The sequence below is a fragment of the Populus euphratica genome, unplaced genomic scaffold (assembly GCF_000495115.2).
Source record: "Populus euphratica unplaced genomic scaffold, PopEup_1.0 scaffold2.1, whole genome shotgun sequence".
NCBI lineage: Eukaryota > Viridiplantae > Streptophyta > Magnoliopsida > Malpighiales > Salicaceae > Populus > Populus euphratica.
In genome coordinates, this window is record NW_011499846.1 from 1,312,424 (window position 1) to 1,336,437 (window position 24,014).

Sequence of the window (24,014 nt, forward strand, 5' to 3'; positions counted from 1 at the left end):
AAATGAAAAAAAAAAAAGAGTTATAAAGAAAAAATTATCCAATAAAATTATAAGGTATTTGTAAGAGAGTAAGTGAGATGTTTTTTTCTATTATAGAAAGATTATTAATTGTTATTTTCTTATTTAAATAGTTGTTTTTTTATTACTTTAGAGAGGTTGTAATTACCATGTTACTTAGTAAAATCCTTCTTTATTTATCTGTGGACATAAAAAAAAAAAAAGAAAGAGGAGAGGAGAGAAAAAAAAGAGTGGCGAAGAGAGGGCAGAAAAATAAGAGAAAACCGGAGAGTAAGAGGCAAAACAAATTAAACACAGCAAAGAGGGACCAAAAAAACAGTAAATAGAGGGATTCTCTTTGTTTCATTCGGGGGGTTTATTGTGAGCAAAGAGGAGAGCAAAAAGACAAGATGGAGAGGGAGATTTGCTCCTAAATCTTGACAACAACGTGAGCTTGGCTTTCCATTTCATCTTCTGCAGAAAAAAAAAACGTTGAGACCTGCAGCACATAGCTGAATTATTTCGTCCACTTCAGTATCTCTATTTTCGTCCGTCAGTTACCAATATACAAGGAGCTGCAGGTCCAACTGCCTTCACACACGCAAAATAGGAATTGCCAGGTCTCTCCTCCATTTGGCCCCCAGCGGCAGAATATGACGGTATCAATCTGTCCTAGGTTGTTTTCACGAAGTTGAGGCTTGACAAGGATAGGAAGTCTCAATTGGATCGCAAGGCAGAGAGATGTGCTGTTGGAGACAAAGAGAAGGGCACTATGTTCACTGTCTCTTTTGGATTGCAAGGCAGAGGGACATGCTGTTGGAGACAAAGAGAAGGGCACTACGTTCACTGCCGAGGACATCATGCAGAGTGTGGACTGATTGGTTTGTTTGAAATGAAATATTTTGTCAGTAAGGTCTTGAATTATTTATCTATTTCCTTATGCTATTTTGGAATATGTTTGGAGGCTTCAAGGTTATTTAATGTGACCTGTTTTTTTTTTTATATAAAAAATATAAATGTTTTTTTTTGTGTGTTGCATACGGCCAATACCCTAACATGTTTTTTTTGAATTACACCTTCCCTTTACGCAACCAGTCCCTTGCCTTAGAATCTCTGAAAGACCAGTTAGGTTTCCTAGTGACCATAATACTAGGTGGCGACTCCCTTTTACACAAAAATAAAACTAACAGACCCCGAAATCAATCAATTGGTCGCCGCGACGCCGCGCTCCGCTCGCGAGGGTGCGACACTATTACTTGAGAGAGGTTGTAATTACTACATTACTTAGTAAAATCCTTCTTTATTTATCCGTGGACGTAGTCTAATTAGATGAACCCCGTAAATTTTTATATCTTATTTTTCATTTTATCCTATTTTTTTATTTTTTATCTTATAAGGTTTACATGCCAGTATCCTAACATAATAAATAAGTTCTAGAAAAACAAAAAAAACTGCCAAAATTTGTCATGTTTTACTTGCCAAGCAAAATTATTATTTCTATTATTATTGGCATGTATTGTAGTGGCATGGTAATTCTTTTTTGTGCGGTTTGAAAATTTCAGATTTCAATAAAAATAAAATTATTTCAATATTATTTACTCGATTTTAGTGTTCGAGAAGTTTAAAGAAATATAAACAAGTTCTATAATCCATTAAAATTACAGATTTTTATACATTTATAAAGTACTCAAAAAATGGTGTGATTGGCTTCAAAACTGCCTGATTAAAAATTAATATCATCAACACATTTCTCTTTCGCATATACTTTGAATAGGTTTTTTAAAATCGAGAATAAATTTGGTAAATGATGATGCTTAAATCAAAAGAATTCCATAATATATATATATATATTCCAAACAAAAACACTCAATTATCAAATCAAATCTATTAGATCTACTTAGAAATTAAAATCAATTATAAGATAGAATTAATACTGAACAACTAATAACTGAAAATCATAAAAAATAGGTGGCTAAAAGTGAAAGAGATCGTGGATATAAAAGGTGAAGTTGTATTTTAAGTGTGTGTTCAGTTGTATTTTAAGTGTGTGATGTATGATATTTTTTTAAAGTATTTTTCAATTAAAATATATTAAAGGTGTGCTAGAGAGTGCTTTTATTTTTGTTTTTTCTATATATAATTTTTAAAAGTATTTTTGGCTTAAAAATATATTAAATTGATATTTTTCTAGTAGTTTTTAATAATTTTGATGCACTGATATCAAATATAAATATAAATATAATAAAATATTATTTTGATGTATTTTCAAACAAAAAACTATTTTAAAAAGCATTTTGCATCACAATTCCAAACATAAGTTTTTTCATATTTTTTTAATATTTGATATAAACATATCAAAAAACATTTTAAAACATTTATTTTATTTCATTTTTAAGATAAATAATAATTTAGAAGAAGAAAAAATCTCAATACCGAACACTCTATTAATCTTAACTAACATATTTATTTGCGTCTCGCAACTGATCAATAATAATTTTTTTAAAATATAAAAAAATCTTAAAAATCTTAAAAATATTTGAAGTGTTTTAAGTGCTAATAGTCTTTGACCTAAGATTTATATCTAACAGCAATTTCAAACCCAAGACTTTATATTTGACACCAAATCAAATTCAATAGCCTTCTGTGAATGATAAAAACATCATCCATGATAACATGACAAATTGCATTAACAAATTAAATGAATTGATTGTCCAATCCTTTTTTATTCTTCATAATTTGTTTCCAAAGACAAATCAAATGAACTTTGTTGAGACTTCTAATATGGCTTGAAAATAAATTTTACTTTTATTTTTCTTGTGGGACAAGGTATTTACTATTTAAATTATGAATTTGATTAAAAAGAATGCAAAAAGGATGGAGGAGAAAATTCTTGAACTACCACTGTTCATTTAATTCACAAATTTAACCAGTATAATAATAATAATAATAATAATAATAATAGGATCAATGAATTGTTTTATATTAAATAAAAAGTTTGGGTCAACATAACCATTCATTTATGCACTAAAAAATGTTTGGTGTACCAAATATTCTAGAATAACCTGCAAAAATCATTTAGATATTTAATAAGAAGATGTGAATAAATTGATATTTAGAAAGTAATAATTCATTGTTTCCTTTGAATTTGGATGTATTTGGAAGCTTGTTATTAAATATGCTTTAAAATATTTTTAGGATGTATTTGGAAGCTTGTTATTAAATATATTTTAAAATATTTTTAGTTTGAAAAAAATATTAAATTAATATTTTTTAAAATATTTTTTTTAAAATATTTTGATCTCTAGATTTAACGATCAAACCAAACTCAATAGCCATGCCACATCTATGGTAGTCGAATCTAATGATCAATTTAAAAATTAAACTCAATAGTCTTGGATTTAATGATCATACTAAATACAAGACAGTTGGGTCTAATAGTTAAATGAGATCCAAATCTTTTGTGTTTGCACGACTAATTTAAATATAATAGTCTTGGATTTGACGATCATCTCCGATTTAATAATTTTTTACATAAAAAAAAGCAAAAACAATGCTTCCATGATATTACAATTGTTTATAGTATAAATGTTTTATGTTTATTGTGTATATTTACTATTCTTTTTCATATATTTTAAAGTATAGTATAACAGTGACAGTGCTTATTTCTTTATTTTCATATATCTTATATGTGTTATGGAAAGAATTGCTCGATGTTAAAAAAAATATTGGTTGAGTTTAGCCGAATGAATTAGATTAAAAACCAACGTTGAATCAATCAAATTATATATCATCTAACTCATAATTAAAACCATTTAGGTTTAATTTGAAAAAAGTTTGACAAAAACTTTGAATCGGGATCTGTATCATAGTCATGGAGTTAACCCAAAAGGCATGATATATTACCTATATAAATACATCTAAAACAGCTGGGAAAGTTAATGGAAATAGAAAAATTTATAGGACTTCATTGTTTATAGATGAAAAGTGAATTACTTCTTACTTTCAAACCGTATAATATAATTATTAACGTGTATTTTATAGTCAAAAGAAATGTTGCCATCAAGTGGTAAAGAAAACAGACTTATAAACTGATGGTACTATAGCCGGTGCCAATCCGAATCCCACAGTGGTTCACTCTTTTTCTCTGGCCATCTCATTTTATTTTTTCCAATATCTTCAGCCTTCATTCTTTTTATTAATTCTTTTTTTTATCCTATCCCCTTGCAATTTTTCTCAATATTAGATTATGAATCCAGAAGGTTTCCATATAACTTCAATGACTAGAAGTTACCTGTTTTTCCCTTTTAATTTTCTAGAGTGTATGGGAATATTATATTGCCATACAAGTTGATAATAATAAAGAGTTAATCATTACTAAAGGTGAAAAAATAAAAATAAAGAGGTCCAGTGGTTCATTTTTTTTTTTTGTTTTTTAGTTATTTGATTTTTTTCTTTTAATTTGGTTAACTTTGAATTGATTTTCATGATTTATTTTTATTTTTTTAAATGATTTTCATGATTTATTTTTATTTTTTTTAAATAAAGTTATTATAATTTTAAATAAATATCTTAATATTTTGTTGATATTGAGTGTATATTTTTGTTATTATATAAATAAAAAATAATTTAATTTTTTTTATTAAACTTGATAAAATTTATAATTTAAATTATAAATTTAACAAGTTAAACTATAAGACACACCATGATAAATACCTTTATATATATATATATATATATATATAGGAAGCTGTCTTGAAATGTACTGTACCGAGTCAAACCATGTTCCTCTTCATTCAAAAACATGTTGAATAAGCCATCATTTTCTTATCTTTTTTAAAAATATACCTCTACTATACATGTATTAAGTATTAAATATTTTATTTTTTGTTTTTCAGTTTTTTTTTTCATTAACGTAGATGTCCGGTTAGTTTATATATATCTTAATTAATTTTATAGATTTTAAAGTTAATAATTATATAAATTTTTAATGGGTTTGATATTTATAAAATTTAAATTAATAATTTAAAAAAATAAATTTAAAATATGACAAGATGAGAGAATAGCCTGCTTCCTTGCTAATATTTGAAATGCCTTTTCCTACCGAATCAAAAGGAAATTCTTGTTGCATTAATTAAGTCGCGTACAGGGAAGCCAGAAGAATTAACTCTTAAATATAGTTCTATATATATTTGCAAGCCGGCATATGCAAGCAAGAGTAGTTAAGAGTAGCTAGTCTGGCTTAATTTCGTTTTATATAAAAAATAGATGTTTATGTAACTTAATATTTGTTTTTTATCATGATATCAACTTGGAAAACAAAAAAAAAAAATAATTAAAAACTTGTGAAGATGAGTATCATATATTTGTACTTAATCAATTAATTTAATTTAAAAATAAAAATTATTTTTAAAAGCTAAATTCACTATAAAAAAATTGACATAACTTGTGTCATTTTTCAAAATAACTAACAAATCTCATAGAGAGTGAGGAAATAAAAGCAAAAAAATGCTAGAGGATTAAAAAATAGAACCTTTTAAATTTAGATTAATCTTTTAAACCTGCGATAAATTAAGTTTCAATAAAAAAACTTAGCATCTAATCAATTTAATATTTATGGATGAAATCAATTAGTTTAGTTTAATTAAATACAAAATTCCTTTTAAAAAAGCTAAATTTACCAAAGACAAAAAAAGAACACCAAGGTAACTTGTATTATTTTCAAAACAACTTAAAAATCTCATAGTAAATCAAAAACAAAAAACAAAAGAAAATTCTAGAAAATAAATAAGAAAGCGTAAAAAAAAAAACTAAGCAAACTCAAATGAACCTTATAAATCTAGGTTAATCTCTCAAACTTATAATTTGTTAAATTATAGATTCAAACTAAATTAAAAGATCAAATATTCTACTAATTAAATATTGAATTATGAAATTGTTAAAAAAATTCAAGGTAATAAAATAGAAAAAAAATAAAAAAAATTGATAGGAAAAAAGGAACTCAAGGAGAATGATATTGTAAAAAAATATATTTTAAATAAAATAAATAAAAATTAAAATAATAAAGACTAAATTTAAGAGATGTAAAAAATCCATGTGGGATGAAGTTAAAAAAAAATTAAATTTCATAAATTATTTTATATAAAATACATAGACAAATCAAATCATGAAAAAAAAAAACATAATCAAAAAAGCTGTTTTGAAACTTTAAAAATTAACATTGAAATCAAGAAAAAAAGAGGTATATATGTCAAACTAGAGACAACTAAATCAAAAATGCTATCAAAATGTAGAAAGATTGTTGAAATACTTCAGTCGTCAACCCAAAAATAAGCTTTTAACTATTAGATGACAACATATGTGTTGTTTGAAACTCATAGTTACTGTTTATATGCCTTAATTTTTTTCTTAAATATTTTTATTATCTAGCAAATGACCCTATCACCCCTAATAAAACCATATAATTACAAAATAAATAAATTTAAAAGAGAAAAGTACCATAAACTAGGGGTAAGTTTTTCTAATTTGAAGGGTAATAAAGCAACTTAACCTTGTTTAAAATTAAGCAAAAGACAAAAAAGCTCTTTAATGCTAATTCCTTGTTTTTTATAGCCAAAGTTAATTTAATAATTTTACTGTGCCAAAAAAAAGTAAAAGATTAATATACCCCAATATCCCACCAACAAGTCCATTGATTTTTGAAATGAGGGACACCATGATGAAAACAATGTTCCCAATCTACAGTTACATGTCTTGGACTGTAGTGTTTTCACGCTCTCAGCTTCTTCTTTTTTAATGTAATTAGGTGGTAATTGTTTAAATCTAATCAAGGTTAATCGAATAAGTCAGATTATAAATTAAATCAAATTAATTAAATCACTAATCAACTCACTATACCATAAATTAACATCCATGATCATCTATATTTAATTATATTAATATAAAAAAATATCATGAAAGATAGCTCAACGAAAATTTGATCCCCAATAATTATGACTTCAAATCTACTCATAATTATAAAAAAATTATATAATTATTAATTTTAAATTTTATGAAATTAGTTGAGATATATATAAATTAGTTTTAATATTTATATTAAAAATATATATATATAATGAAGGTTTAAAAGTAAAACTTCGAATCAGTCTCTGCATCATTAATCCGCGAAGTTAACCTAATAAGCATTAATAACTATGCAACTGCACAACGACCACCGGGGCACCGTTTCTATTCACGAGATTATATAATTATTAATTTTAAATTTTATGAAATTAGTTGAGATATATATAAATTAGTTTTAATATTTATATTAAAAATATATATATATAATGAAGGTTTAAAAGTAAAACTTCGAATCAGTCTCTGCATCATTAATCCGCGAAGTTAACCTAATAAGCATTAATAACTATGCAACTGCACAACGACCACCGGGGCACCGTTTCTATTCACGAGCCGGTCACATCTTGACTACTCTTTGCTTGCATATACCTGCTTGCAAATTATATAAAAAATATATGTAAGAATCAGTCCTGCCGGCTTCCCAGTATGTGACTTCATTTACGCAACAAGAATTGCCTGTTGATCAGCAGAAAAAAGGCGCTTCCATTGCCAGTAAGGAAGCAAGTTGATCAGCAGGGATTAAAATAAAATCAAAGCAAGATAAAAAAGAAAAAGAAAAAAAGGACATGCATGAGAAAAGAACAACCATAAAGTTCCATCTTTTGTTGACGGAGCAGGTTGAAACTGAATAGAGAAGACAAGAGGAAGTACAGAGAACAACCATAGCTTCCCTCTCAATCTCTCTCCAAATTCCATGGAGTCCAGCAAACAAGAAGTAGTCTTTGAGCTACCAATGACTCTCCATGTTCACAAGGATGGCCATGTGGAGAGATTAATACCCACAGTGTTTATCCCACCTTCAACCGATCCCATTACAGGAGTTTCATCGAAAGATACTGTAGTCGTCCCACAATCCAACATCACTGCTCGCCTATTCCTACCTAAAATCACAGATCCGAACGAAAAACTTGCCGTCCTTGTTTATTTCCACGGAGGAGCCTTTGTTGCCCGCACGCCATTCACTTCTCCTATCCATAGTTACAAAACCTTGTCTCTGAAGCCAATGTTGTTGTTGTTTCTGCTGACCATAGGAAAGCTCCGGAGCACCCTATCCCGGCTGCATATGAAGATTCACAGGCTGCTCTCAAATGGGTCGCTTCCCATTCCACACGTCCTTGTTTTCGATCGTGTTCTGAGCTCAAGTAAGCGTGCATTTCACGAGGTGTTAAACCCAACAAACTCGGGTTTAGCCATGTGTGGAGCTTAAACAAGCACAAGTCTGGTAGCAGCATATTTGAATTAGGCCAAGTGTTGCGCTAAGAGTGGATTTAACGAGCTGCCATAGCTGATATCTTTGGGTTTAGTCACGCATTCAGCTCAAATACATATGAATTTAGTGAGATGAGAAACCCAGCATATTCAGAGTTGGCCATATATAGAGCCCAAATAAATATGGCTATTGTGAAATTTCAAACCCAACATACTTAGGTCAGCTATGTGCTAAGTATGAATTTGATAAGATTTTAGATCTAATATACTTGAGTTTAGTCATATATTAAATCTAGATAAATTTAGGTTTGGTAAATTGCTAAACTCAGCGCTATAAATTTCAACCAGCTGAGTCCAAACAAACATGAGTTTGATGAGCTGATAAACCTATCTTTACTAGCCAAGCCTAATTGATTTAATAGTTGTTATAGACCCGTGTCAATGTCATAAGATTTCATTTAATTATTCATAAAACTTTTAACATGAATTATTTGTTATAGACCCCGTGTCAGGGTGATAAGACTTCATTTAGTTATTCATAAAACTTTTAATATGAATTATTCATGTAAAAAATATTCATCTTTTTATATTTATATTTATATGTGCATAAATTTTTTCCCAAAACTTACAATATTTTCAATGATTTTCATTATTCTTTAATGATGCATAAAAAATTTTTTTCTCTCATTAATGCTATATAAAAAAAAACTCTTCAACCCCTTCACTCCATCAAAACAACAAAGTTTATGGATTATAAATACTATTTAAATCATCCAATAAATAATTCACAATTTTTTTTCTTAAAGTATTCATATTTTATTTTTTAAAGTATTTATTATATCAAAATAAAAATAATTTTTTTTAGAATTAATTTTTTTATTAATTATAATTTTTTATTTGAAGTTACAGATGGAGAGTTTTTAAATCTCATTTAAACGGACTACCTTGTCTAAGCTTCAGATAAAGAAATATTAACCTAAATATACGATTAACTATTACCTAAATACTAAATAATCAGCGAATCATCAATTTTAAACAACCTGTCAGAGAAAAGCTGTTCTCGATAATTAATGCTAATAAAACATGACTTTCGACCATTAGATGTGACATGTGACTTGTATGATATGTGCCGTTTCCACTCTCTTAACATAATTAATTAATTAATTATGGATTAGCTCATATGTGGTAGCCTGCCATACAATATTTTCTTTCTTTATCTCTGGGCTATTCCATAGTTAACGAACTTTTTTAAAACATTCTAGCATTTGTTTCTTTAACGAGGGATATTTTAGATATATAAAACCAAAATTTATCATGATATACTTTCATTAATTTGAAAATGGTGAAAATTTTATAAAGGATAAATTAAAAACACAGTAAATTTTTAAAAATAAATTAGTTGCAATTATATATAAAAAATAAATCGGTTGATATCTCCCGAATCAAAGAAGTTAGCAGCTTTGTACGTTTTATTTTAAAATTATATAAAAAACGAATTTATTTTTATGCTTTAATTCTCCATCAAATTCATTTTTGTTTTTTTTTTTTTTTTCTCATGTATGGTTTATATCTCACGAATCAAAGCAAACACAACGACATGATCTCATAATCAGTTACTTACCAAGAATGAAGGAACGAATAACTAGAGTGAAGCCGACCGAGTACAGTTTCATGCTTGAAATGGCAAGCATCATCGACCGACCGACTTATAATACTGTTTGACCGAATAAGATTAAAGATTATAGTTGTGGTGGTAGTTGTAACAGAGGGACAGGGTGTCCTTGTCTCACTAAAATAAAATAATAAAGGCCATGCTGTTTAAAGAAAACCAAAACAATAAATAAGACCTCTTCACCCTGTTGACAAAGTGTCTGGTTGCCTTGTTTAATCAACCGGATCATAACAATAATACACAAGTCAAGGCAAAAACAGCACTGCTGGTATTTAATGAATTTTTGTTTTTGTGTTTTATTTTTTAAAATGTTTTTTTACTATTAAATTAATGTTTTTTTAGATGGTTTTAGATAATTTTAAAGTGTTAGAATAGAAAATAAATAAAAATACAAAAATATATTATTTAAATATATTTTTAATTAAAAAACATTTTATGATATTATGTACACAATGTCTATTTATTTGTGTGGTGTACTTACAGGGTGCAACGCATAAACAAATCATCGTGCTAGTGTGTTGGGAGCATAATAAATATTGTTTTTTAAATTATTTTTTATTTAAAAATATATTAAAATAATTATTTTTAATTTAATTTTTTGTGCATTAGACATTATTTAAAAATTTATTTTATTATTAAATTTATATTGATTAATTATTAATCTAGGCTTATTAGCTTGTAATCCAAAATGAATTTATTATGATGCAAATAATCAATTTATCATCGAATCGATATATATTTCCTACAATTTAGTGATTTTTTTATATTAAAAAATTATATTTTAAGATTTTTTATTTTTTTATTAATATATTGATTCATACTATTTATATCTCTCATTATTCATTGATTATAATATTATTTACTTATTTTATCTGATTTTGATTTTAACATAATTTAATTTATTGGATAGAATTGTTAATATATAATTAATTAAAAAATTATTTATAATTTTATGACATGGGTTTATATTATATTTTCATGTTAAAAAAATAATTTTAAACAACTAGGCTGAAATTGTAAGTGAGGTGGTGGAAGAATAAAATAAAATATCAACAGGAAAAAATTAGAAGATGAAAAGGGTGTTCCCAATCTCTATTAACGGGACTAGTCTAAATTTGATAAGTAAAAATAAAAAAATAGTTTAAAATGAAACGAGTCCAAACCAGAGAATGAACTCACAAGTCATTAAGTTACGCTGGTGGCGTGACAGATGTAGTGTCTATTCAACTAGCCACCTACCACCCTAGCACCGTCTTCATCCACGAGTCGATGTCACCTTAACGACAACGATATCCTGCTGGCCTCCCCATGTGTGCCTTAATTAATGCAATATGAATTTTTTGTTCGTAAGTAGAAAAAGGCACTTCAATTTCCAGTGAGGAAGCAAAGGTCGTTCGACAGAATTAAAATATTCATATGAAATAAAAGCCAGATGCAGGCCTAGTTTATTCAATGAAATGTGATTTTTTTTTTAAAAAATTTTATATTCATTTATTATTAAAAAATTAATTAATTCCAGATGCAGGCCTAGTTTATTCAATGAATGTGATTTTTTTTAAATTTTTTTTATATTCATTTATTATTAAAAAAAAATTAATTAAAAAAAAAATTTAATTAAAAAAATTTAACTTAATTTCTAAAAAAATATTTTATTTTATTTTATTTTGAACAGAAAATACTTTTTAAAAATTATATTAATAAAAAATTTAAAAATATCATATTAAATTTATTTCTTAAATTTTTAAGATATATATATATATATATATATTTGAATATTTTTTTAATTTTATTTTTTAAAATTTAATTTATTATTCATTATTTAATAAACTTAAAAAAACTAAAATATTAATAAATTATTTTTCAATTTATTTTTTATAACATAATTAAATACTGAAAAATATTTTTAAATTATTTTTTATTATATTACTAAATATTAAAAAATAATTTATATTTTTAAAAATTTATTTTTTAAAAAAAATTATTCTCCAGCCAATTTAATTTGAAAATAAAATATTTTTAGTTTTTTTTTTTTAAATCAGTACTGTGATCCATCGCAACGTGGTCCCAGCTTTTCCCATATAAACGGGCTCCATTCTCTCTGTCAAGTTAAAGTCATCACTGTCTTTTGGTATCAAAAGATCTCCTTTAGCGCATCCATTCTCTCTCTCTTGCTTTCAGATGGATCAGAGCAAAGAAATAGCTCGATACGTTTTTCCTTTCCTTCGGGTGTACAAAGATGGAACCATCGAGAGACTAGCAGGAACAGAAGTTTCTCATGCTGGCTTAGATCCTGAAACCGGAGTTTTGTCTAAAGACACGGTGATCGTACCAGAAACTGGTGTCTCAGCCAGGCTCTACCGTCCCAATTCAGCAAAAGGCAACCGGAAGCTTCCTCTCGTGATCTACTATCACGGTGGAGGTTTTTTCATTTCATCAGCCGCTGATCCCAAGTACCACAACAGCCTCAACAGGCTAGTCGCTGAGGCTAACATCGTTCTTGTTTCAGTTGACTATAGGAGAGCCCCAGAGAATCCTCTCCCAGCAGCATATGATGACTGTTGGGCTGCGCTTCAGTGGGTGGCTGCCCATGCCAAGGAAGATGGTGGCAGCGAAGCATGGCTTAACGATTACGTCGACTTTGGACGGGTGTTCTTGGCAGGAGATAGCTGTGGTGCTAACGTGGCACATCACTTCGCATTGAAACTTAAGGACTGTGAACTGGGTCATCAGATAAAAATTCAAGCCATCGCTATGATCTTTCCTTATTTTTGGGGGAAAGATCCAATTGGCGTAGAAGTAACAGATCAGGCGAGGAAATCAATGGTGGACAACTGGTGGTTGTTGGTATGCCCATCAGAGAAAGGATGCGATGATCCTCTTATTAACCCATTCGCAGATGGATCCCCAAGTCTAGAGAGTCTTGCTTGTAAAAGACTGCTTGTTATTGTTGCAGAGAAAGACATATTAAGGGACAGAGGAAGGCTATATTATGAAAAAATGGTGAACAGCGAGTGGCAAGGAACCGTCGAGTTTATGGAAATACAAGGAGAAGATCACGTCTTCCATATCCATAATCCTGACTGCGAGAATGCAAAGAGCATGTTCAAGGGTCTGGCTTCTTTCATCAACCAAACATAGGGATCCTGCTGTAGAGAGCAGAGCTTTCACTTGTGGAAAAAGACTACTCTTTTATTTTAATTTATGCTGTAAAACAAGACAAATCTATATTTGGATTCACATAATGATTTCCATTCCATTGCTAGTTTTCAGAAGTTTGCTTTCACCAGTGGCTGCCTGTGTGCTTTTGTAACCTGCCTAATGCTTTTAATCGCGCCTTCAAATAAACAAAGCAAATAATGCCCCACCTGCCAGCCAGTTCGTAGACAAGCATTTCATTGCACGGCTGCCATTGAAGCTCTGTCAATTTACTTGCGACGACTATAGAAAAGTCTTTCTGAAATAGACCTCTTATCGCAGCACCAAAGCCATAAATTACTTCCACTTGTGCTGCAGCACCAATGGTTGATAGATATATGAAAACAATTGGTTTCTTTCTATATTTAGCAAAGAAAGTCAGAAAAATAAAATCTTGGCCATTGGGGGCAATGGAAAGATAAGCAGGACAGTCAACAATGAGAATTTATTAATTTATACTCTAATTAATATAAAACTAATTTATCAATATATTTTTTTTTTTTATTTTATCAAAACATTAAACTCAATACATGTATAATGTATTTTGATTGTAGAAATGTTATTTAGTTACTGATTATAAATTATCATTATATTATGTATTATAATTATCATTATTCTATGATTTTTTTTTAAAAAAATTGAAATATCATAACATATTGGATGTTGAATAACTTAGTTGTTGAGTGACAATAAATTATGGAGAACATCAAAATAACAAAGAACGTGAAGTTCATGTACTCGTACAAATATACATTCAAAAACAACAATCACGTCATATATTCTCTTATAATTGTATAAAAAGATTATTAATTTTTATAACCTATGTGTTTATTTTTTTCAAATGTATTATCTTATTATTTATTTACCACATTAATTCTAAGTCAAAGTCAAGACCGGTTAAAAATAAGGTCATTAATTCATCAACGTTACACTGTAGTGAACTTTTAACAGGAGTTCGAGCTAGGAACGATCCAAGAAATGGAACATCGTTTGATTTCATAATTATAACGACCACAACCAAATAGAAAAACAGCAGCATGCAAACAGGGGCCCAGGAGGAGCACCCCACGATCTAACATCACGAAGCAGATGATAGCACAAGTGTATAAATGATTGAACTGTCTTCCATAAATTCACAATGACAACTCAACCAGGACAGCGTAACAAAAAACGAAATGGCAAAAAACCAAAAAGTACACTATGAACCAAGAATGTTCGACTTGAAACAGAGAATACAGAATGAGAAATGAAAGGCCAGCTCTAGAACACAACCGTGTCAAGCATAGTACCCAATGTCTGAACTATGTTGGAAGACATTAAATTGGAGACATGTTCTTCAAGGTGTTTCTTCGCATCTTGCCTTCCCACGTTCGCAATTGCCAGCTTTTCAGGTGGCAGCTCATCTTCCTCTTGCACAGCCTTGTTGTATTTAATAGCTAAGTTCAGCATTTCCTGCGATTTCAAGACATATCAAGATCAATCCCTACAGGACTGGGAAAATGGATATTAATGTATTTAACTAATAACTACCAGACTACAAACATTCAAAGGGCAATCAAACATTCTAATGGCATTGCCCTGATGATAAGAAGGTAGTTAACGGAGGTTTACCACATCAGGATGCAATTGCCATAATGTTGGATAAGTAATGGAATGGGATGCTATATGGGATGAGTAATACAAGCTATGAATCCACAAATGGCAATGCACTAATGTTAGATGAGTAATGGCATGCTAGTCATAATTACTTGCAATGGTCCTCAACTAGAATTAACCTCCAACATGGGGAGTTCATGATGCATGATCATTTACAATAGGACACTGAAAATCACGAGCACCCTCTCCCACACATTGAAAAGACATTAAAAACAACAAAACGTAGATTAAAGAAACTCCCATAAAACTTGCTCACCTGAACAGTCTGCTCATTGGTTTTTGAATGAGTATCAAACCGCTTAAGTGTCAAACCATCTGTCCATTTCTTCTTGTGCAGGTTAAGAAGCATCTTTTCCTCAAGTTCATTCTTTCTGTAATTAATGGCTATTGAGTAATAATGTCTATTCAATCCATGGATCAACGCCTGGAAATTTCAAGTAACCATATCAGATCTTGATGCAACAGAAAAAAGCTTGCTGAAAAAGAACAGTTTTGTTATGCACTTACTTGAATAGATGGCTTATTCAGATGCCCAAGATTGGAAGTTGTCTGCCGTGGTTCTTGGCCAAGCATCATTGTTTGTGGGTTAATCAAACGGAATGCATCAATTACCACCTTTCCTTTAACACTCTGGATTGGATCCACGACCACTGCCACAGCTCGTTGATTCAGAGCTTCAAAACTCTGTTAATATCAAACATGATAAACCAGTCAGTTCAGATAGCAACAAAATGCAGCTACAATACTGAAACAAACAACAATCATATATATAAAAAAAAATACTGCAATTAAGAATTCATCCTAGTTCAGAAAGACTAACTTCAAGGCATTGGCTAAATGCCATATTTGTTAAAAACCCTTGCCTCCACTAACATAGTCTCAGCATTGTGGCAAAACTGAAGTGAATAAATTATATAAGCAGACAAAGAGCATTCTGAAAGAACAGCACCTGAATTTTGTTCTGATACAATTTGTGGCAAAATTGGACATGTATATATCCATAAAAGAATGGAAGAAAAGACAGGAGAGGGCATTATGATTTTTAGCATCTACTTAAAAATGCTAAAATTGTGAGACTGTTAGATGAGATGGCAAAGTAAGCATTTTATCAACATTTGGAGGTTTAAGGTTCAAATGCCAAACAGGGCGACAATCCTATTGGTTAGGACAAACAAATAAAAAGTTAAACATTTGAAGAATAATCAAACTTCCAGGTCACCAAGGCACTCCACAAAACAATAGTCCCCAGTCATTTCTTATCAACAAGCTTCTTATATCCATGTCAAGCAGCATCATCCACAATTTCCTAAGGTTTTTTTTAATAACCCATGTGATCACAGTTCACATTGGACAAGCTATCCTGTTTTAGGCAGTACTTTTTCTCTCTTTCCAAGTGACAGCTCACAGAACCATAAGGTACAGTCATCCTATCCCATTATCACTGAATGGCTAAATCTAATAATCCATTTTCGGACAGTCTGTAAAATCAATGTAAAGTTCACTAATGACACTAAGCATTAAGAATACCAATGCTATGTCTATACGCCTAAACATAAAGCAAAACCTGCTGGGTATTTATATCAACACCAGAGAGCCAACAGCCAAATCCAGGATGTGAATGGTACCACCCCACAACCATCTCCGGCCTGCAACACCAAACAACAACAAAAATATATCCAAAAATAACATAATTTCATCTAAATCAAATTGACAGGAAAAAGAAAAATAATACCTTCCAGTCTGTTTAAGCATGTCAAGCATATTAGTCTGGAACACATGATCAACAGCTTCAACACTCACACCAGTACCACTTTGTGGCATTGCGAATACATCGACAACACGAACTGTATATTCATCCACAAACTCTCCAAGCATCAAACCCATAACTTCCATCGGTACCCCAGCTCTACCTATATTCACATCCATACAAAAACCCAATTTTAACAACTCCTCAAATATTCAACAAGAACACCGTAAACCCTAAATTCATTTCAGATCCAAAACCCTAGAGTCTAGGTTCAAATTCAAATGAACACAGAACTAACAACTAAACCCTAAAACTGAAATATGCTATATCTATAGATTTTGGATTTGGATTTGCAAAAAAACCGTACCGTGTTTAAGCATTTTGAGGAGGGCAAGAGAGGAGATGTAGACCTGCTCAGAGGAATCGAGTGTTGGAGAATCTGGTGGTGGATGGCCCAACGCACCTCCTGCACCTGCAAACATTCTTTGTAGTCTCTCCATACCTGACATTTCCTTCTTCGCTTTCGGGATTACTTTCTCTCCAGCCAAACACAAACTATTCTTGAGAGCTTTACTTTGTGAGCAAGACAGAGACTGCTAGTTTGTTATGCCCTTGAAAGGTTAAATAATTAATAGTTTTGGGGAATGGGCCCTGAAACTAGATGGGCTCGTTACGTCTCCAATACTTGCGGGGTTAAAATCAGGCCCTAAATTTTCAAGTAAAGGGCTAGAAGAGAAGTAAGGCTTATTTGGCCCTGTATGAAAGGATTTTTTTTCTTTTTGCCCGGTTTCAACTTTCGAGGACCAAAGTCTCAAGCTTGCCTCGGTGCCAACCGTAGTTGTCAGACCGAGCTCGAGAACTTACCTGAAAATATACCTGGTTTATTAGATTATTGGGTTAATTTAGGTTAATAATTTTTATAAAAACAATGCTATTTCATTTTTTTTTAAAAGAAATTCTCTTGATGTTGCCTTAATTAACTTTAAACTAAGTGTTGTCTAGTAAACTAACTCAATGAACCATGTTGAATTTGATAACTATGATGCTACATATGTTGATGTTACATGTACCATGTTTTTTTTTTTTCATTCTTTATTTTTTTCTTTGTTTTTTTTTTATTTTAAATCATGATCTTATCTATTGCATGGTCTTGACGACTTATTATTATTTTTTAATTAATATGGGTATTCGGATTATCTTGTATGCACCATGATTAATTTCATGTATCCTAAAGTTAACAATCATATAGACCTCTAGTAGTCATTATATGAACAATGAAGGACTCGAACTTGAGACCACAAAGAAAACAAATCTTTTAGTCCCAAGTTCTTATCATTTAGCCACCACCTAAATGGTTATAACGACTCGTTAGCCCCTGGTTTAATTCTCATATAAATATTAAAGAACGTTAACCAGGTTATTAATCACTTTCTATCAATTACTCGCCATGGCTTTAATCGCAATACTGAAGGTCACAGGTTTGAATCCACGCGGAAGCAATGTTTCTTTCAATCATTCAAATGATATGTTATTTTTAATTCGGTAAGAAAATATAAAATAAATTTAAATTATGAAATTATAAAAAAATTTATATATAGTTCAAATATTTTAAAATATATAATTTAAATAAAAAATTTTATAAATAATTTTTATACATATGTCTACCAAATTTGCTATGTTAAATTATCCTCTGATCTCTCTTGAATTATTGCTCCAGTTATATTTTATAAATCTAAGTTATTACTTTCTAAATATAACAAAACTCACTATAATATTTTTATTCAACAACTAAACAATTAAAATTCATGCATGATGGTCCCTAAAATATATTACTACCTAGATTAAAATCTGCAAATTGCATGTTATATGGACAATCAAGTAGATGGTGGATTCATGAAAATATTGAATCATTAATCAAATATCTTCAGATAATTTTTAAATTCCGGATCATTATAAAAGGCAACCTTTGGAAACACAATAGGCAATTTTTACCAATAAATAAACCAGCAGCATCATAATATAACAAGAAAATGTTTTCCTCCCCATGAATTTATGAACAGTTTAACATATTTCCTTTACTGAATTTGCCATCAATAAAAAAAATGAAAGAGAGGTAGAGAGCATAAAATAGGTAAAGAGCATAAATGAAAGCATGAATTTTTGAATAAAAATTCATTATCAAATTTGCAAATCACTTCAAAAATTCTACTACATATTCATTACCTAATCACTTCAAAATCATCTTACTAATTATTCCATCAAGCATAACATTATAAAAGGAATAATTTTTATTCAAAATCATGGACAATGAAAACCAGAAAGATATAGGGGATCGGGGAACAACTTGTGCTAAAGAGTGAAGAAAAAGCCAACAAGCTGAAGACTAAACTCTAAAGTTTGAAGGAAAAACTATTGATGATAGGGAAAAAAAAGAGATTGTTGCCGCTGTTATGAAGAGTGAAGACTGAAGAGGATGTCATATTGCCATTGATGATGAAAATAAAGAGAGAGAGGTAAAGAGTTGTTGTTTGTTGATGAAGAGTCGAAGATTGAACTCTGAAATCTAAAGATCGTTGCCGCCTACTACTGTTGATAAATACTGTAGAGGAATCCGTGAGCCACTGAACCGTCAATCTCAAAAATTATCTTTTAAAAAAATATGGATGACAGGACGAGTAATGTGGAGTTGTGGATTGTGGACTGTGGGCAAATGGCATGTTGTTATTGGTCTGGAGGAAACATATATTGCATTATTGCAGTGCAGTATATATTTATGTTAAAATCTTTATTACTAGTTGCAAAACATTGTTTGGAAGTCTTAGTGTTTTTTACTCTTTTTTTTTAAATGTATTAAAATAATAATTTTTTATTTTTTTAAAAATTATTTTTGATTTAAACATATTAAAATATTTGAAATACTAAACAAATATTAATTTAAAGAATTTTTTTTATAAAAAATACTTTAAAATAGAAGCTATAAATGATAATGTTTGTGTTAAAGACTTTCCTTTTAGTTTCTGAATTAAAAAAAATATGCTCGGCCAGTAGATGTTTTAATCCAAATGTTCGGCAAGCAAAAAAAAATCCTTTTAAAGAGTATCTTATATCATAATACTAAATACACATTAAAAAAATTGCCTATACACATAATGTGCTAAGCAAGAAAAAATCAAAATACTAAAAAAAAAACAAAATATTGTTTCGATAAAAACATATTGATATAATAATTTAATCATTCTGATCTTTTACCGTCGAGAGTGTTTGACAACAATGCTCCTATAAACAAAAATACATCTTCATTTGATGCAAATGAAGACCAGACTTTGATACCCTAGGGGTTCCTTTATGGCTGCTGCTTGATCGTAAATTATATCGTCTGTCATTTTCTTTTGAAGAACATCCCCAGGGTTCCTAAGGGGCTGCCGTTTGACCTTCAATATTTTTTTAAATAATTGGGTGTATTTATTATAAAGTAATTATTTAAAAATTGACCCCTAAGAATATCTCCAGGGTTCCTAAGTGCCTGCTGTTTGACCTTCAATTTTTTTTTAATAACTGGGTGTATTTATTATAAAGTAATTATTTAAAAATTGACCCCTAAAAATCTGAATCACTATTTATAGAAAAATAAAATGATTATGTTTATGATTTTGATAATTTCGTTTATCATTTTGTTTTGAAGAATTTATTCACAGAGAAAATAATTCTCAAAAAAGAAAAATTATCCGCGTCAGAATGTGATGCTAGCGTTGATCTAACAAGTAGGTGCGATCGAGGACCTATATTTCTCAGTCCTTTATTACCCATTTCCTCTGTCCATGCTGCATCCATGATCGGAAGCTAATATCTTGACCTGTCAAGAAAACAGAAGGCAACAAATCTTGACCTTCAGGTCTATCATGACAGTGGTAGCGTTTAAAATCTTAAGAATTGTAAATTACAAAATCATTTTTTAAAATGTTACAATGATCATTATAATATTTATAAATATTACAAAAAAATTCTTTAAATTTAAGAGGTATGTTTTTTTAAAAAAATATTTTTAAACAATTTGATAGACATATTGAAAAAATATTTGAGAAATAACAAGTTTTTTAAAAAGTAGGGTTTGAAATAGTTTAGGGATTTTGTTTAGAGTTAATTTAATATTAAGATTCGAAGTTAATTTTGAGTTAAGTTATTTAAGAGTTGGAGTTGAGTGCTTTAACCAAACCCTAAAATACTCTAATTTCAAATTAACTTAATCAAAACCTTTAAATTACTTTAACCTTAAATTAATTTCTAACTAAATATAATTATTTTTATGTTTTTTTTAAAGATATGGTTAGAATTATTTCATTAAAAAAATGTTTTTTAACTATATCAAAGTGTAAAAAATGAAGCTCCAACAACCCATTTTTCCCTTTTAATTTTTTTATTTCTTTCTCCTATCACGTAAGCTTATCCTCTTTATCTTTCTTTATCATTAATTTGCATTGTGCATATATTTTGGTTTTGACTAAACAATAAAAATAACAATTGTGTACAAAACTAATATTTAGAAACACATTTATTTTCAAACTGTACTATTTTCCATATGCTTTTCCATCCTATGTTATTTTTCCAAAACCTTTACCAAACTATGTATTTTTCAAAAACCAAAAAAATCAAGCAATTTATAATATCATAGTAGTGTAATTTATACAACTTTTTATTCCTTTTTTGGCTGAAAAAGTAAAGTCACTATCTCAACTGCCATTATAGAATGAGAAACTAGATAATTTTGCGTGCTATGTTCTGACGAGACTGAAATTTTTTACATGTGAAAAGATAATGCCTAGATGAAGAAATGTTTTTTTTTTTTTATAGTATCATTAAATTTAATTTAGTGGATGAAACTTGAAATCTCTTAACTATATTTCTTGATTAGCTTAAACTTCAAATTAAATTATATAGATGTTGCCTTGATGTGACCCGTCTACTTGCTGGGTTAAAAAAAACTTAAATGACTAGTAAAAATATAAATTTATTTTAAAAATGATATCTTTTTTAAAAAATAATGAGATAACAATGCATTATATCAATCCAGGGTTCAGTCTAGGTTAGGTCATAAACTCTATTGAGTTTAATAATTTTTTTTTTTGTAATTGTTTTTATTTAATTATATGATAAAAATAGATGTTTGCAAAACAAAGCATCAACTTGATACCGAGATATATTTTTGAGATCACAATAATCCTATTACAAATTAAATTGAAATAAATCATGAAATTTAATTTTAAATAATTATGTTTTTTTTGTAATTATTTTTTATTTAATAATATTATATAAAAAAATAGATGCTAAAAAAACCGATTATCAATCCAATACCAGTATGTTTTTCTAAGACCGTGATGACTCTATAAAAAACAAATCAAAATAAATTATGAAACTTAATTCATAATAATTATATTTTTCTTTGAAAATATTTTTTATTTAATAATATGATAAATTATTTTTTATTTAATAATATAATTAAAAAAAATAGATGATTGTAAAAAACACCAACTCAATATTATTTCAAGACTACGGTAACCTCTTGTGCGGAAACAAAAATAAATAACATAATTCAATTTTCAATAAATTTGTTGCTAAACATGAAAATAAAAATAAAAACAAAAATTATGTTAACAACATGTGAGGAGTCGTTGATTAATTATTGTTAAAGTTGAGAGTAATTAGAAGTATTAACCTTTGGTTTAGTTTATTCTTTTTATTTATACATGTAGGGTAATATATAATAATTAAGATAGAAATGACAACATTATAGTAGTGCATGTAATACTTCCTATACATTTACCTTCTATAATAATTAATAATTAATTAATTAATTAATAATGTGGAGTTAGGTGGCAATACGGTGATACTCTAACATTTTTTCAGTCGTGGGGAAGAAGAAAGGTCAAGTACGTGGACCAGTAATTACGCAATTCATGAGTAGTTTGAGCAGAACGAAACGAATATTGTAATGGTTCGGATTTTGGTTGTGTTCTGAAAAGGATAACAATGGACTTATGAACTTGTCCCATTTAAGGCTGCAGAGTATAGTTTAGGTGAGCAACAAGTGTCCACGTTGATCTTATGTAATAGCGCTAGTGTTTAAAACACTAAACACTTCAACATTTAGCCCTTTCCAGTTTTTTATTTTTTTTATATATATATATATAATTATCGAGAGTTTATTAAAAAAACCATAAAGCAAATAGCATTTTCAAATTTTTCTTCATTAATATTCAACATTTAATGTAAAATCCTGCATTGTATTTATAAAAGGATTATGAGATAAAAATAATATCAAGTTTCTAATTAACTAACATAAGTTCCTTTTGAACTATAAAATCTTTTCCTATCTCGATGGAGGTGGAATAAGAGGAACAATACCAGGAACTATCCTTGCCTTTTTAGAGTCCGAGCTTCAGGTAGTCTAGAAATCGGTCTCTTTAAGGACGTATTGTTGCACGTCAAATAGACCTGCAAGATCATGCATTTTTTTATGCGGGTGCAAGCTCACGATGATAATATAAATAGAGTAGAATAAGAAATTACGTAAAGGGAACGATTCCTTGTTCCACTTGAGGTATAAAATAGAATAGAATAAGAACATATCACACTTGCGTGCAGGATAATAGTTTACTTATATCGTTATATAATTGCCATGTCTTTTTCCAGGTATAAAATACTCCGTAATTTCATCTCCTATCACTGACTAGTATGTTTGGTATTCATATTGTAGAAGCTGGATGGTGCAGACGCAAGACTTGCAGACTACTTTGATGTGATTTCAGGCACCAGCACTGGTGGCCTCGTGACTGCTATGCTAGCTGCCCCTAATGAGCAAAACCGCCCTTTATTTGCCGCCAAAGACATCAATGACTTATACCTTGAGAACTGCCCTGAAATCTTCCCCCAGGACGGGTAATAATCCCAGATACGAATGCCATAATAATGCGTTAAATATAGTACATCAGGTCATTCAAATGTCTAGATACTAACTGTATACTCTCTGGCAATAGGTCTCCACTGGCTTCTGCTGGAAAATACTAACTATCAAGAGTTTGAGAGGACCAAAATACGATGGCAAATTTCTGTCAAGGAAAAATTGGGAGATAAACGCCGGCACCAGACCATGACAAACATTGTGATCCCAACTTTTGACATCAAGCGCCTTCAGCCAACAATCTTTTCAAGCTACCGGGTTCGTTATATATACAAACACAACTCTTTAGAATTCTGTGTTACTTAGAGAAACGAATTGTTTCAATATGCAAAATATAATATTATTTTTTAATATAGTTTCTTAAATGAAAAGATTTTGGATTTAAAACTTGTATAATTTTATAATATCTGTATTTAATTTTTATTAAATAAATAGAAATAATAAGATTTGAACTCATAACTACTGGG

General features: G+C 29.3%; 2 protein-coding genes across 2 annotated transcripts; one reads left to right on the forward strand and one right to left on the reverse strand.

Annotated features, from left to right (window-relative positions):
• The first annotated feature begins 12,040 nt into the window (after nucleotides 1-12,040).
• Nucleotides 12,041-13,358, forward strand: LOC105129769 (probable carboxylesterase 2). The gene has a single exon (XM_011031981.1). The coding sequence runs from the start codon at nucleotides 12,173-12,175 to the stop codon at nucleotides 13,130-13,132; it is 960 nt and encodes a 319-aa protein (XP_011030283.1). The 5' UTR covers nucleotides 12,041-12,172; the 3' UTR covers nucleotides 13,133-13,358.
• Nucleotides 13,359-14,178: 820 nt separating this feature from the next.
• On the reverse strand, nucleotides 14,179-17,189 carry LOC105129779 (26S proteasome non-ATPase regulatory subunit 14 homolog). The gene is made up of 6 exons (XM_011031991.1): nucleotides 16,960-17,189; nucleotides 16,578-16,755; nucleotides 16,410-16,491; nucleotides 15,353-15,529; nucleotides 15,102-15,269; nucleotides 14,179-14,641 (listed from the first exon to the last, which is right to left on the reverse strand). Exons 1-6 carry the CDS (start codon nucleotides 17,099-17,101, stop codon nucleotides 14,450-14,452), a joined length of 939 nt encoding a protein of 312 aa, XP_011030293.1. The 5' UTR covers nucleotides 17,102-17,189; the 3' UTR covers nucleotides 14,179-14,449.
• Between the last annotated feature and the right edge of the window lie 6,825 nt (nucleotides 17,190-24,014).